We start from the raw sequence: 14,944 nt of genomic DNA on the forward strand, positions 1-14,944 counted from the left end.
GCATTGGTCAGAAAATTCAGGTCACTGTTTAAAAATAATGGAAATAGTAAAATATCCTGCTTCGGGTTTTTTTTTTCTGTTTTTTTTGATCTTAGTGGGACTATCATCATACTCCAATTCTAAGTAACTTGTGCATTTAGCAAGAATTTGAAATTTTTTAAACCACCACTACTTGTTTAATTATTCACAGAGTTGCAAAAATAAGAAACTTTATTTATGGTGCACCTATCTATGAGTTGTTTAGGAAAAAATATTTTTATAAAATCAAAATGTTCACAACTCAATTAATAATCCTTAATATTACATTAAAAATCCAAGTATCTAATCTACTCAGAATCTCTTGTCTTGAGAGATAAATCCTGCATTGGGATACTTTATATCAAACATACCTTAAACTGCAGCATATCATTTTTGTGATATTTCACCTCCACACGAAGTGTTGAGATGGGTTCAGAAGGTAGCTTTATTTGAGCACTTGCAGTATTCAGCCGGAGGTCAGCTGTTATACCCATTGACGAATACTGAGTTGTACTGACTAAATAAGGGTTGTGTTGTCTAGGAAAGTAACATGCAGGTGCTTGGGATCTATAGGTAGGCTAAAAACACAATACATGTTCATTGCCAGAAATCATAAGCATTGTAATATTGGACTCTACAAAACAATAAGGTAGATTTGTTTAATCACATGTTGTATAATTTGTAAATTTTATTATTTAATGCTAAAATTAAATTGCAATCACAGCATAAATATTTATTATGCAACCCAAATACCGTATACTAAATGTTATATAGAATACTTATATTTTGACTCTAAAGAAATACGCAGTAGAGAAAAGGATCAAATGTCATAGCTTTTCAACAAAAAATAAAATGATTCTGTGGTCTTTGCAAAAACTAAGTATATTACTCATAAATTTTTATTCCATGCTTGTTCTCAGTCTTCATATTGACTATTTTGTGTGTAAGATGACTCTATAACAGCCCTCAGAAAGACGTGTTCTTAAATTTTTTTTTCTTTTATTTATAATGAAACTGTATCATTCCTTATTTCATGACTAGTCTTTTTACTGATCAATTACATCCTGTCCAGTATTTGAATAGGGACTGTGGTCAAAGATCATAGCTACTATTGTTATATAGGGGTGGAAGCTAGGACCTAAGAAAAACAATGATAAATGGTGGCAGGGAGGGCTAGTTTCCTTACAATAGACCATTCTCCCATTTTTCTTATTTATTATATTATTACATTGCTGGGAGAAGCAATGTGCCCATCTACATCCCAATCTCTTTTGAGGAAATTGTATAGGATCTCTAAAACCCTCTTAAAAGAAAAGGGTATAAGCTGATTAAAATAAGATATCCTAATCCCTCCCTCCTTTGGCCCTGGAATGCATACATAATGGCAGAAGACATAATACAATCTCGAGGATAAAAAATAAGTGATAAATATAAGACACTGATGACATTGGGAGGCCAATATATTAGGATTGGGACTCTTTTTCTGTAAAAGACAAATAAATTGTGTCTTGTTTATCCAAATCATAATTTTGCTGAATGGATGACTAAAATAACTGGCTAGAAATTATCCCTTAGTGGAACTGGTATAACCCACCCAATAATTTGAAAAGTTTTAACAACTTGAGACAATGCTTTTGAAAGACTGTCTCCTACTGGCATAATATCTTAGTCAATTAAGCTAGGCAGCTACAACCAACATTTAAGGAAAGTTTAACAAATAGTACTATTTTATTAAGTAAAATGAGCATACTTCGTTAAGTAAAGTAAGGCACATTACCCAAAGTGCCTGGAAAGCAAGTTACACATCCATTTAGTCTGGTATTTACTAAGCTGTCTTTGGAGAATTATGATAAAAATATGATAAAAATAAATTGCCTATAAGATGTTCTAATTTCAAATTCCAAATGCCTCTGAATTTAGTTCATATGCTATAGAATTAAAATTATAATATATAGTGTTTACATTGAGATGTTTATGTAAAAGCCATATTATGAATCGTAAATAAATTCTTAGTACCGTTTCCCATAAACAGCCACGTTCTTCACACTTTGCTTTAGTTGCAGGGTCTGCATCTGGATAACAAGTAAACTTTTCATTTTGTGAGAAATTTTGATTCCATTGAATGGAAAAGTTTTTTCCAAGGTTAAAGTTGAGACTGTAAATTAGGAGACTCTTTGAAGACAAAGAAACATTAACGAATATTTATGAGCACTGGACGATTTAAAAATGCTTAACATTTATAAAATGTAGCAACCACAGCAATTCTTTAAATTAAGTCATTCATATATTTAATAGAGTACTTAAAGAACAGAAGAGAAAGCAGAAAACATGTAGCGCCACTGAAATGGTTAGAAAACTTAAGATAGGAACTATGAGAAATTGTAGAATATTGATGAAAAGTGTTATTGCTAAATGGGTTCAATTCTCAGTTCTGCCATTTAATGCTTACGAGACTAGGGGAAAATTGTCTATCCCATATTATTCTCAATTTCCTCCCTTTGTAAAATAAGGATGATGGACCTTACTAAAAGGGAATGCTCTACAGAATGAATGGTAAATGTGATTTAAAGCACCTAATACAATTCCTGGGGAATACTAGGTGTGAAAGAAATGTTAGTTCTCTCAAGAAAGAAAAAGGGTGGGAAAAGTTAACCACTTAGGTTGAGATGGAGGCTCCCAGAGTCAGAGGAGGGAAATCTTTATTTCTTCAATTCTGTCTTTCATTTGAGCCACTGCTTACAATATTTAAGGGATGAGTTAGATGGGAGATAACATGACATGATGCAAAAAAGAAAAAAAATAAGAGAATAATTACATACATATATACAATAGATAATTGTTTCTATTATTAGTATTTTCCAAATCATTTTTTTCTTTTGTCTATATACCTTGAGAATAATACGGGCAAAATTTACTCCAGATTTCCATCTGCATAGCTTCCTTTTTGATATCAACTTACTTTCATAACTATATACGCATCAAAGATCAATCATCAAAGATGATTCATCAAGGAATGAAATTTCATCAAAGATCAATCTAAGTACAGCAGAATTAGGAAGGTGTATCTATAAGTCTGTGTAAATCTTACATAAGCATAGATACAGATACAGATATAATCTGAGATGCTAAAACCAAATAAAATAATTTAAAAATTTTTTAAATATGTATTTATTTTTGAGAGACAGAGAGACAGATTGTGAGCAGGGGAGGGGCAGAGAGAGAGACACACAGAATCCAAAGCAGGCTTCAGCCTTGGAGCTGTCAGCACAGAGCCTGACGTGGGGCTCAAACCCATGAATCACACAATCATGACCTGAGATGAACTCAATGATTAATTAAGTGAGCCACGCAGGCACCTCAGAATAAAATGATTTTTGATAATCTTTGTTAGAATCATAAAGTTCTCAATGGGCCTATATATAAATTATAATAGATTTACTCAACAAAAATAATTAACCGGCACGTATTTTTATGGAAATTGCCAAGTGAAAAACTCTGGGTCAGTGTTGGAAAAAAAATCACTCTAAGAAAATTTTCTATATCGCAAATAATTTAGAATTTATGATGATATTACTGACAATTTAGGGTTTATACGAATGGTGGAAAAATAAATGGCATTAAAATCACTTTGATGTTTTAAACTATTATGGACTNAAGCCACCCAGGCGCCCCATGGCCTACATTTTAAATGCAATAATAGATTACCCAAAGCAACATTATGATTTGAACACTACATTTTACAGATGAGGAAGCTGTTATAATAAGAGATTAATTTGATATGTTTAAGTGCAAAGATTGCAGGGCTAGAATTTGAGCCCAATCCTATGACGCCCTTTCCGTCTTGAGTACACATATAAGACTTTATTTTTAAATAACCTCTACAGCCAATGTGGGGATCGAACTTACAACCCCAAAATCAAGAGTCACATGCTCCACTGACTGAGCCAGCCTAGTGACCGTCTAGTATATATCTTAAGAGGGACAAGAATTACAATTGTGCTAGAAGGGGAGAGTATAAACAACAATTCAATGAAAAAGATACAAGATATATCAAGGACAGTGAGAGTTCATGAAAGAAGAAGCATAGAGAGTAATTGACTACAGATAGGTCAAAATGTGGAGTATTAAATGTGAAGCTAAAACATTTAGAACGATTACTGTATGCAACAGGTAAGTTAGAGTTCAGGGTCGGAAAATGACATTAAAATTTTTAAGAAGGTATATATAAGTAATATCCAGGATAAAATGAAATAAAGAGAAGTAGAGCAAGGAGTCCCATTAATGTTAATATCTAAATATAAACTGGAATGACCTAAAATGGAATATTGGTAGCAAAAGGGAAAGAAAAATAGAAAGTAATGTCATGAAGACAAAACAAAAGTCACAAAACCTGAATGGTTATATTGTGTTAAAGGTGAGAATATGTAACAGCTGAAATATTTTTAAAGATTTAATTTACCTGGTTGGAAGCGGTGTAAGTAAAATTGTAGTGAACTTTCATTGGCTGATTATCTTCCACCACTGTAACTTGTGTAACAGAATCTATCAACCCAAGGACTTTTATAGTCTCAAATGCTAATGTGGTTCCTTCCTGGTATGATGAATGTGTGCATATAATATCTAATTTGTTCTGAAAAAGTATATAATAGTGTATATTAAGTAGAAGGTCATTGGATACAAATCTAAAATAACAATAGAAATATACAAGCGTGAAGCAGAAAAAGAACCAATCTTCTATCCGTCCATTCCTTCCAGCTCTCCACATCCATGCAGCATATGTGAACATGCTCATTAATAAATCTTTTCACTTTTTTGTAAACATGCCATAAAATTTATTTTCAAAGATAACCTAAATTACCCATGAAGCAATTAATAAAAATCTCTTCTCATTCTAGGCCTAACGATGAAGAATAACAGCTTTGGCCACAAAGAATATTAGAAGAAAACCAATATCTGAAAAAAAATTGCTATTAATTATTCTAATTTTAGGCTTGTATATAGACTTTTCACCCTCACTTAAAATCCATGACAATTATTGCTGTGACTGATATATCAAAACCTTTCCAAATAGGTTGACATTATTTTTCTAGGTCATGTTTCTTAAACCAGACATAGAACTTTAAGATGTCTGAAGATTTCTTGTGCATGAATTTTATCATCACATTATATAAAAATGTTAAAATTTAAAGTAAAAATGTATTTACAGTTTAACAATTTAAATTTAAAAATTTAACAATGTATTTCAATTATTTCTATGGAAAACTGGAGGTAAATGTAGACATCTTTTCAAAAAATTATTATAAAGGCCTAACCCAGACATTAACAAGATAATGTTTAGCTGTGTATCCAAGAAGAATACTTACATTAGAAACTGAAAATGTATATAAAATGTAGTTGCCATTTTGTACGGTATCTGAAGTGATAAAAAATAAAGTTATCATATCAAAATGCAATTATCATTAAGTTCTCTATTTTTACAGTTATATAACAATTAAGGAATATGAAAAATACTTTTTATTAATGAAGCAAATTAAAAAGCTTATCTTTTCAAATTAAGGTTTTTAATTACCTCTACACAAAACATTCTTGGTAGTTTATTATCCCAGTAAGTAAAGGTAATGATACAGTTGTGCCTCATTTAATTTTTCAGAGAAGGCTAAGGTACTTATGGAAATTAAGAGAAAGAAAAATTTATAGTAAAATGTACAGAAGTTCATTATTTTGAATGATATTTTATCTATTTCTAGTAAACCATGTAACATTCAGTTAACTTTGGAAGATGCGGCACACCACAATTTTATTTTGTATCTTAACTTTTTTATTTGAGGAGATAAAGTGAATCTGGAAACATGTTAAAGACTGAAATAAACCTTGAGGAAGAAATTTAAGAAGGCAATGATTTTTTACACTGTATACATAATAAACCTTTTTATTACTATTTTTCTTTAACAGAGAAACTGAATATTTCGGCTAAAATAATTTGAAAGAAACAAAGTGAAAAAGGGTAAAAAGAATTCAAGAATTAAAAACAGTATTTTTTCAGTAATTTAAGTTACCTAAAACTTATCATAGTTAGTGAAATAAAAATCACAAACTGAATTCAAGGTCATTTCATTGTTTTCACGTTTATTTACACTGATTGTTTAGAAAATTCTGACTTTAAGTTTTCACAGCACATACCTATATAGATACCATATTAGATGACTAATCACATCTCTATATTTTAACCATATTCTTATATGAAAGTAAATTTTCAACATTCATTTTCATGAGTAGAAAGAAATCTATTTTGGTATATTTATATAATTTGAGAAAGAATAGCCTTAAAAAGAAGCCCCACATCCTACCAACACGGATATGATTAAAACAACATTCTTTAATTGATGATCACAATAATTTAGTTCAGCAGGAATCCAATCTTAAGTAACTTCTATGTAGTAAATGTTTGGATCCTATTCTCATAACAGAGCTCACCCTAGTGTTCAAGCTTAGGCTCAAAGATATTTGAAACTGAGCAAGAAGGCTGGTGTGCTGGAGTAGAATGAGAAATGGAGAGTAGTAGGGGATAATGGTGTGTGTGTGCGTGCACGTGCACACACGTGCACATGCTTGTGTGCACACATATGCAAAAGCACAGATCACCGTCAGTGGTCTAGGTCTTGGTAAAGAGTACTGTTCCTAACTGAATAAACGAGAACTATTAGAGGGTTTTGAGTGGAGGTGTGATAATCTGAATGATTTTTAAAAGCATTATCCTACCTTCTGTATTGTAAATAAAATGTAAAGGGAGTTTGAGAAGAACCATGGACACAGACCAGTTAGAGAGCTATTACAGCAATTAAAATGAAAGATAGTGATGATAGTGGTGGAACTGATGAGAGAACTAGGTCAAAGGAGAGCCAAGAGAAATTCCTTGGTTGTGAGAGAAACTGGTCAACTAAACTTTTTTGGCACATCGTAGAGATGAAATTATCATCAACTGACAAGGGAAGACTGTAGGTGGAGCAGATATATTGTGGTTATCTATATTTTTATAGATAAAGCTTAAAAAGTAATATGAATGTTTTAATAGATTCCATATTTTCAGATTATAAGAGAGCACACGAATGCATAGACTATTTCTTGAAGTTAAGTTAGAGATGGTGGGATGTTATACACACATATAAAGACATACGGAATATTTAATACATCTGAGAAGTAGTGAGCTAAAATAGGAGCTAAACTATAATTCTTTGTACACACACATATATAACAAACATATAACAGCCTTCCATTAAAAGAAATGAGATAAAATGAAATTTAACACATTTATTAGTGTAATTATAATTGACTAAAAAGATACTTTTACTATGGCATAATTCTATATTAGCAAAAAATGCCTCATTTTATTATTTATTTGGAGTACTGAATTTTCAAGTTTGAGGCTCATGAAATAAAATTAAAGGCAAAAACTAAATTGTGAAACATTTATATAACAACATTTTTACCTTAAATAATTTAACATTAATTAACTAAACTTTTAAATGTTTGTTTTCTTTCTTTTTTACAGAAATAAAATTTGAGTTTTAACCATTACAATCATTGAGAGTTGAAAATATGATACAATTTGCATATCTGTGAATTTATTAACTACTTTAATTAAAAATAATAATCTAATAAAGATNAATTTAATATTTATAATTTAAAAAACAATGTTAGATTTCATAATGTAACCTTATACCCTAAAATAGATAAAAACAAGAACTAAAATAAAGCTTGTGACACTTTTTAAATAGATGCATATATCAATAAAGGCAAATATTCCCAGCATCAGAATGAACATTTAAAAGCATATCACATTGAGACTTACTTTTAGTTTCGCCATCATCCCAGAAAAAGTCTCCTTTTGCTGTGTTAGCTTCATCTAATGCAACTATAAGTCCTAGAGGGTTCTTTCGGCTGTTAAGTAAGTTTGGGAGCATTTGTGATTCAAAGTAAATTTATGATAGTGAAATATTCTATAAATAAGCCCATTTCAACCTAATGGATTTGTAGGAGTACTGCATTCATGTGAGAACTTTGATATGAATAAAATTCATGTCTATACTTATTAATAATTTGTCCATGAGAAAAAAATTTATATGCTTAGAAATAAATAATAAATATAATGTGGAATTGTTTGGAGGCTAAGTAGGACACAAGCAAAATTGAAACAGTATAATGATACTTCAATTCAAACAAGAAAAATTCAATATACCTTATGAATGCAGAATATATTTAACATGTATTTGCCATACCTCAATTAACTCTTCCTTGCAATTTATCAAAGCTACATCTTACATACATAAAAATGAAAAGTTCAGTATAAAAACTTTAATGCCTAGTGGAATATCTAATAACCTTAAAAATTAAGTTAATTCTAACATGAGACATGTTAGATAAAATTTTCCTTCGTTATCTATTACTGTAGGTTTTTAAATAGTGCCCCTGAAGCTATGCAGTCCAGGAGCCTGCTCTATGTAAAATATATTCATTCCATCCTGTGTACACTCACCAAAGTGTATGCTCTTCTTGTTCACTATAGCTCTAGAGTATAACATATTTGTTGGAGAATACAGTCATGAAACAGCTACAGTCTGAAAATAATCACTTGTAGAATGCCAAAATAATTAAATTACTAGAGCACATTCATTCACTCATATTTGTGTTCCTTCAACAAATATTTAGTGAAAACAGGGAGCAGATTCTGGGCCAGGTGTTATTATATGTTCCCCAGTTTGGGGACTAAAGCAAGGAAAAGTTAAGTCCCTGCCTTCATGGGGTTTATAGTCTAGGAGAATGAACACACTCCCTATAAGACTCTAGATATTCTTAATGTTATGAAGAAAACACAGCAGGATAAGGAAGAGAGAGTGACCATTGCAGAATATGAGGAAATAATGTGGTTTCAATAGAACACCTCCTGTGCCCTTGTACTCAGAACGAATACTGCAACCTTGGAGTGGCAGAATTTTCAAGATATTTCTTTGTTTTCTAAATATTTCCAGAATTTATTCTTAGTGAACAACTTTGTTTCTATCTTGTTCTTTCCCTACACAGAATTATCCACCTCATTTATCAAGTTAAAAGTAAAACATTTCAGCAGAAAGAAAAACATTGTATCATTTATGTATTGAAAATCTAAGTAGACCACCGATATTTTCAAAATTATATAATTTACTTTAATTTCTCATATTTTTATTAAGAATAAGCAATTAACTTTAATTATACATATTCTATAAGGAATGTCAGCACGTTTTTGACACAAGAAATAAATTTATAATCTAATTATGTATACTCTTTAAATCAATAAATTTATAATAATATGTAATTTGAATCTTTTTAAAAATGATGATTATATTTAAGGATTCCCTCCCTACACCAAATATCTTCTGATGAAAAAAAACCAAAATATTAATCTCTGATTCTTAAAAAATGGAAATAATAAAACTTGACTTATACTTCAGATTTCAGTTAATGATTTTTCATTTTACCTTGCTGTTGTGGTTACAGCAGGTTGTTGAATGGGGATAATGTAACCTCCTCTAAGATGTAATCCTATTTTGTCTCCTGGAAGATACATATTAACACGTTGTTTTCTCCATGGCCTTTTTGCACCCTAATATTCGGAAGTTAAAAAGAATTTTTTAGTATTAGTAAAAACTTTAATCCCATTTCACAATAATTCAAAGTTACACATAGAAATAATTTTTACTGAGAGCAATTCATGTCATCTAAATGAATATGCTGATTTTGATCTTTAAAATAAACTCTTTTCAGTTTACTAAACAAAGCAGGAGAAAAATTTTCTCCCCCAAAAATAAAAACCCAACTTAGAGAAATCCATTTCCCCTCAACGATGATTAGTATTCTTAATTAGTCCTACTTTTATTCTTTGTTCTTGTTTAAAATTAAGCATATCTTTAAAAAGCTTTTAAAAATCAATGTTTCTATAAAAATAGAGTCTATTTAGCCAAAGTCAGCGATATGGAAAATAATGCCTTTTAAAATACATACTTCTTAAAAGGTCTTAGTCAATTAAAAAAATAGGTTGTATATAAATGCTACAGTGTTGCCTTTTCAAGGCTGAAATGAAAATCTTCCCCAAACTTTTGAATGTACCATATAAAATGAATGTTTAGGATTAGCTCAGTACTCAATTCTTCTGGCAATAAGATAAATATATAAAATTGGAAAAGTATGAGAATAAGTCACCACTCCTTCTTAAAGTTACTCCTGGCTTTTATTTCCATAATCTAAAAATAAATACGATTTTATACTAAATAATATAACTTTACATTAATCACATGCAACAAACAAATACTTGCTCATGTGCAACAAACATGTATAACGGCACAAATTTTACTCATTATTCAAATTCGGACTCATTCATTTTTTTATAGTAATCACACAAACGCTGACAATAGATACACTGTATGTTTGGAATTAATTAAGTTTCCACATACAGATGTTTGACAGTATAATCCTTGTGAGTCTGGTATTACATTAAAGATACTTACAGTTTCATAATCATACCAAGTAGCATTAGGGATGTATGCACTCACTGTATCTGCTCCCTAAAATAAAACAAGATAATTTATTTGTTTTTGATTTGTTTAATGTTTATACTAATTTTATATAATTTCATTTTCACCAGTTATACATTATATATTTAAAAAGCATAAATCAACTTAACATTTTAATATTTTTAGACTTTTTTATACATCACTGTTTTTAGAATTATACATGTAGAATTTCCTCTACAATTCAACATTTATCAGGTTGAACAGTCTATTGTACTCAATAGAGTTTATTTATTTCCAAGTTGCGTGTTTGTTTTTATAATTTACTGAGGATTTGGTTATAAAGTTTTCCTTTAAAAGTAATAAATGTATTAAAATTGTAAAACCTACCTGTTTCAAAACCGGAGTAATAAGTAATGAGGGGCCCCATAAAAATTGAGTATCCTCAATCCAGGAATTTGTATCCTCATAAAACCTAGGAATAATGACAATTTGCTCCATAATGACAATATTTACAATATAAAGGTAAAAAATAGGTTTATCCAAATTCCTTTTTGGGACTATCATTTCATTTTTTTCCCAGGAGTGACTATTAGGTTTAATTTTACTTGCTTGACTTGTCATTTTGAATCTATGATTCTTATATCCTTATGGTTCATCTGACACTCAAGAAAGAAGAAAGGAGGGAAGGTGGGAGTACATCAGTTCATCTGGGCTCAGAAAAATCTATCATTTTTGATAAAGAAATCTGTTATCTGTAATAAGAAACTATTGTTTAATTCATTTTCTTCTCTAAGATAGGTTCATAAAGCACCAGAAATCTTTCATACTCTTCTCTGTTCCCTTTAAGTTTTTCATTATAAACTCCTGTTTTACTCTGGATTTGAAAGTAATTTCTTACAGAAAGGTACTGCTTTGCTCAAAATGTACAAAGGCAAATACAATTCATTGCTCTGTGACTATACTAGAGCCTTGATCTATACTTAGATGATTCTGACAATATATACATAATATGTTTTCAATAACTGCATATTTAATATTACAAATATGATTTACCCAATATATTTTTTCTTTTAAGCTCTATTCAATTCCCACATTTCTAGCTTAATCTTGAACAATTCATTAAATTAACCATATTTATTTACTACTATTATTCCACAGTTCATCAAATGATTTATATGAATGTCAAAAAGCAGGAATCTATTTAATTGATTAATCTCCATTAATTTTTCTGTTTTACAAATTTTTTTAATGTTTCATTTATTTCTGAGAAGGAGAGAGACAGCATGAGCAGGGGAGGGTCAGAGAGAGAGGGAGACACAGAATCTGAAACAGGCTCCAGGCTCTGAGCTGGCTGTCAGCACAGAGCCCGACGCGGGGCTCGAACCACAAACCGTGAGATCATGACCTGAGCCAAAGTCAGACGCTTAGCCGACTGAGCCACCCAGGCGCCCCACCATTAATTTTTCAATATATGTCTGAATATTACTTGAAAAAAATAAAATTCTTGGACATAGTACTTACTCATGAAGAACTGGCCTTGCTACTGTTTCTCCAAAAGCATGGGCTTTGTAAAATAGAGTATATAGGAAAGGTAATAAGGTATAGCGAATATTCAAATAGTGCCTTGATGAATTAACCAGAAGAGAATTCTGTCCAAAAAATGCTGGATCCTGATGCTATGGAATAAAAAGAGAAATTAACATTTAAAAAGTTAAAATGTGAATGAAAATAAAAGAGAAGCATTTAAGCTATTTTTGAAGTGCAAATTATATACATTTTAGTTTGTTTATGAAAATTTGAAATTGTCCGTTTCATCATCAAAGTATATAAGTATTTTTAGTTTCTGTATTTTCATTTGGATATGTTTTAATTACACTTTATTTTAAACTGAGTATTTTTCATTTTTATAGAGTTAGAGATGAAAAGATACTTTAACAAAGAATTTTTCACCTATATTATTTGTGGTAAATTGAATTATTGGCTCCAGTTTTCATGTTTGCTTGTACCGCCAACCTTGGCTGTAGAACTCTAAGCCCTACCACTAAAAGTGGAGGGTACTTCCCCACCTCTTGACTTTGTGCTCAGCTAAGTGACATATTTTGGCCAATAGAGTCGTAGAACACGTGACACATTCATGGGAAGGCTTGAAATGTGCTTGTCTGAGGACTTACTGCTTTGTGCCTTGTCCTTGCCATTAGAAGAAAAAGCCCAGGTAGTCTACTGGCCCAGAGATACAGGAACAGAGCAGCCTGGCCAGCACATAGGCTTGTAATCTTAAGGACAGCTTTCCTGCTGAGCCCGCACTAGAGCAGTGAACTCTCCTAGTCTAGGTGCAGTGATGTGAACAAACCCGCTTAGATCTCCTGTTATGAGCAGCAAAATTGTACTGAGGGTACCAGCTACTGCCTCTCTTGATTAACCAACATGTTTACCCCTGAAGACATTTCCCTTTGGCTGCTCCCAGCTAATCAATGAACATGGTGGGATTACTATTCAGGTCCACTCATTGAAGATACAGGACATTTCCAAGGTCAATTTTGCACTGAGGACTCACCACTGGGCTGAATGGAAAGTTCCTTAGAATTGGGCTGCAGTGTGTGACTCTCCCTAAAAACCCTCTTTCCTTGCTTTCATTGTCACCATATTCAAACCCCTATAGTGATATGAAGGCTGTCTTCATTTCCCCCCGCCCTTATCCTTCGCAAATATTTCGCCAATAAATCTCTACCATATGTGTCTCAAGCATTTGCTTTTGGAAGTCAGAAATGAACACAGAGTAAAATATAATTCATGTTAGTATCTCCTATGAGCACAAATTTCTTGAAAGCATGTGTCAGTAGATTAGGAAATGACTTTTCTCTAATTTATGACTCTTACTTCTGTCTGTCATGCCTCCTTCCAGGCTGAGCTCTGCATGGTTGTCCTTCTCAAACAGAATTCAGGCCCTAGGTGTAACTAGTCTGTGAACAGTGAATCACTTCTTAACTAACATGCACTTAATTGATTTCATGGTCTCACCTAATTTCCCCACTTCCTCTGAGAAATATGCCTCTGAGAGCCCAGAGCATGCTGAATTCCCAGGGCTGGTGCTTCAGTATGCCCTGGTACATCCATTTCCACCAGTTCAGATGTGTCTGTTAAGTGTTAATTTTATTTTTCCTCAGCTTCTCATTCCAATTTTACTTATTATAGAGAAACTCTGGACTCAAACTACTTTTCCAGTGTCTTGAATTTTTTGTGTTTCTTTAATAAAACAAAAACTGGAAATCCTTAATATTACATTACATTTTTTATGAAAGAAAAGTTACCAGGAACTTACATTGTTGGAATAGAAGAATCTAGACTCAAAAACCTTTGACTTTTATTTTAAATATTAAATTAGTTTAAATTAAAATGATGTAATGCACATGTACATGCTTTAGGCTTAAATAAATGTGTTGTGAGTCCATTACATTTCATGATTCCTTTAGTTGATCATTTTTTAAATATACAAAATATTTATAGGCCTTGAGAAGGGGACTTCTCCTTTACAAATTGTGCTACAGACTTTCAACCCTATCTTCTATAGATATAAATTTAAGAGCATTGCTAAAACTAGAATATGGTTTTGTTTCAAAAAATGGAGACCAAGGGGCATTTACCTTATATATATCAGCATTATGGTTCCTGGAAAATGGATAAAATGCTCCAAGTTGCATCCACCTTCTGCAAAGCTCTTCTGTGGTATCGACCACAAATCCACAGATGTCCGCTCCAACCTAAATAACAAATATATCTATTATTCATAGTGTAAAGAGTCTCAAATTTGCCCAGGGCATCACACTTTATGCCTCAACAGATTAATCTGCATTACTTACAATCCTTTTTGTTTTACTCTCTTCATATATTCTTCCTTAACTTAGTTTTTTATTTTCCACTTTTGCTATTTATTTGAGTCTAATTGTATCAACTTACACATTTTTAATTGCCTTTTCTTACAGCATTAGTCTCATGTATTTATTTTCTCCTTTTATCTAATCCTTGTTAACTCAATGTATAGTGTGAATTTATATTATTAAAATGTGTTGTTTCTTAATCCAAAACTCTCCTCCCAAGATTTGATTTTTTCCATTTATAATACATTACTGTAATAGTAAAGTAATAAGAAAACTGTTGATGGGGCGCCTGGGTGGCTCAGTAGGTTAAGCGTCTGGCTTCAGCTCAGGTCATGATCTAGTGGTTCATGGGTTCGAGCCCCGTGTTGGGCTCTGTGCTGACAGCCAGCTCAGAGTTGGGAGCCTTTTTCGGATTCTGTATCTCCCTCTCTCTCTGACCCTCCCTTGCTCAGGCTGTCTCTCTCTCTCTCTCTCTCTCTCAGAAATAAATTAAACCTTTAAAAAAAT

General features: G+C 31.7%; 1 protein-coding gene across 1 annotated transcript in view; it reads right to left on the minus strand.

The window, feature by feature from the left end:
* SI (sucrase-isomaltase) overlaps window positions 1-14,944 on the minus strand; it is an 88,264-nt gene that overhangs the window by 43,091 nt on the left and 30,229 nt on the right. Inside the window, exons 16-25 of the mRNA XM_077752234.1 lie at window positions 14,204-14,320; window positions 12,084-12,238; window positions 10,950-11,034; window positions 10,557-10,613; window positions 9,531-9,655; window positions 7,868-7,956; window positions 5,382-5,431; window positions 4,478-4,648; window positions 2,035-2,190; window positions 390-596 (exon numbers count right to left, since the gene is read on the minus strand). Coding sequence (XP_077608360.1) covers window positions 390-596; window positions 2,035-2,190; window positions 4,478-4,648; window positions 5,382-5,431; window positions 7,868-7,956; window positions 9,531-9,655; window positions 10,557-10,613; window positions 10,950-11,034; window positions 12,084-12,238; window positions 14,204-14,320 — 1,212 coding nt within the window. The remainder of the gene's footprint in view (window positions 1-389; window positions 597-2,034; window positions 2,191-4,477; window positions 4,649-5,381; window positions 5,432-7,867; window positions 7,957-9,530; window positions 9,656-10,556; window positions 10,614-10,949; window positions 11,035-12,083; window positions 12,239-14,203; window positions 14,321-14,944) is intronic.

The sequence above is a fragment of the Crocuta crocuta genome, unplaced genomic scaffold, assembly GCF_008692635.1.
Source record: "Crocuta crocuta isolate KB4526 unplaced genomic scaffold, BGI_CrCroc_1.0 scaffold21, whole genome shotgun sequence".
Lineage (NCBI taxonomy): Eukaryota > Metazoa > Chordata > Mammalia > Carnivora > Hyaenidae > Crocuta > Crocuta crocuta.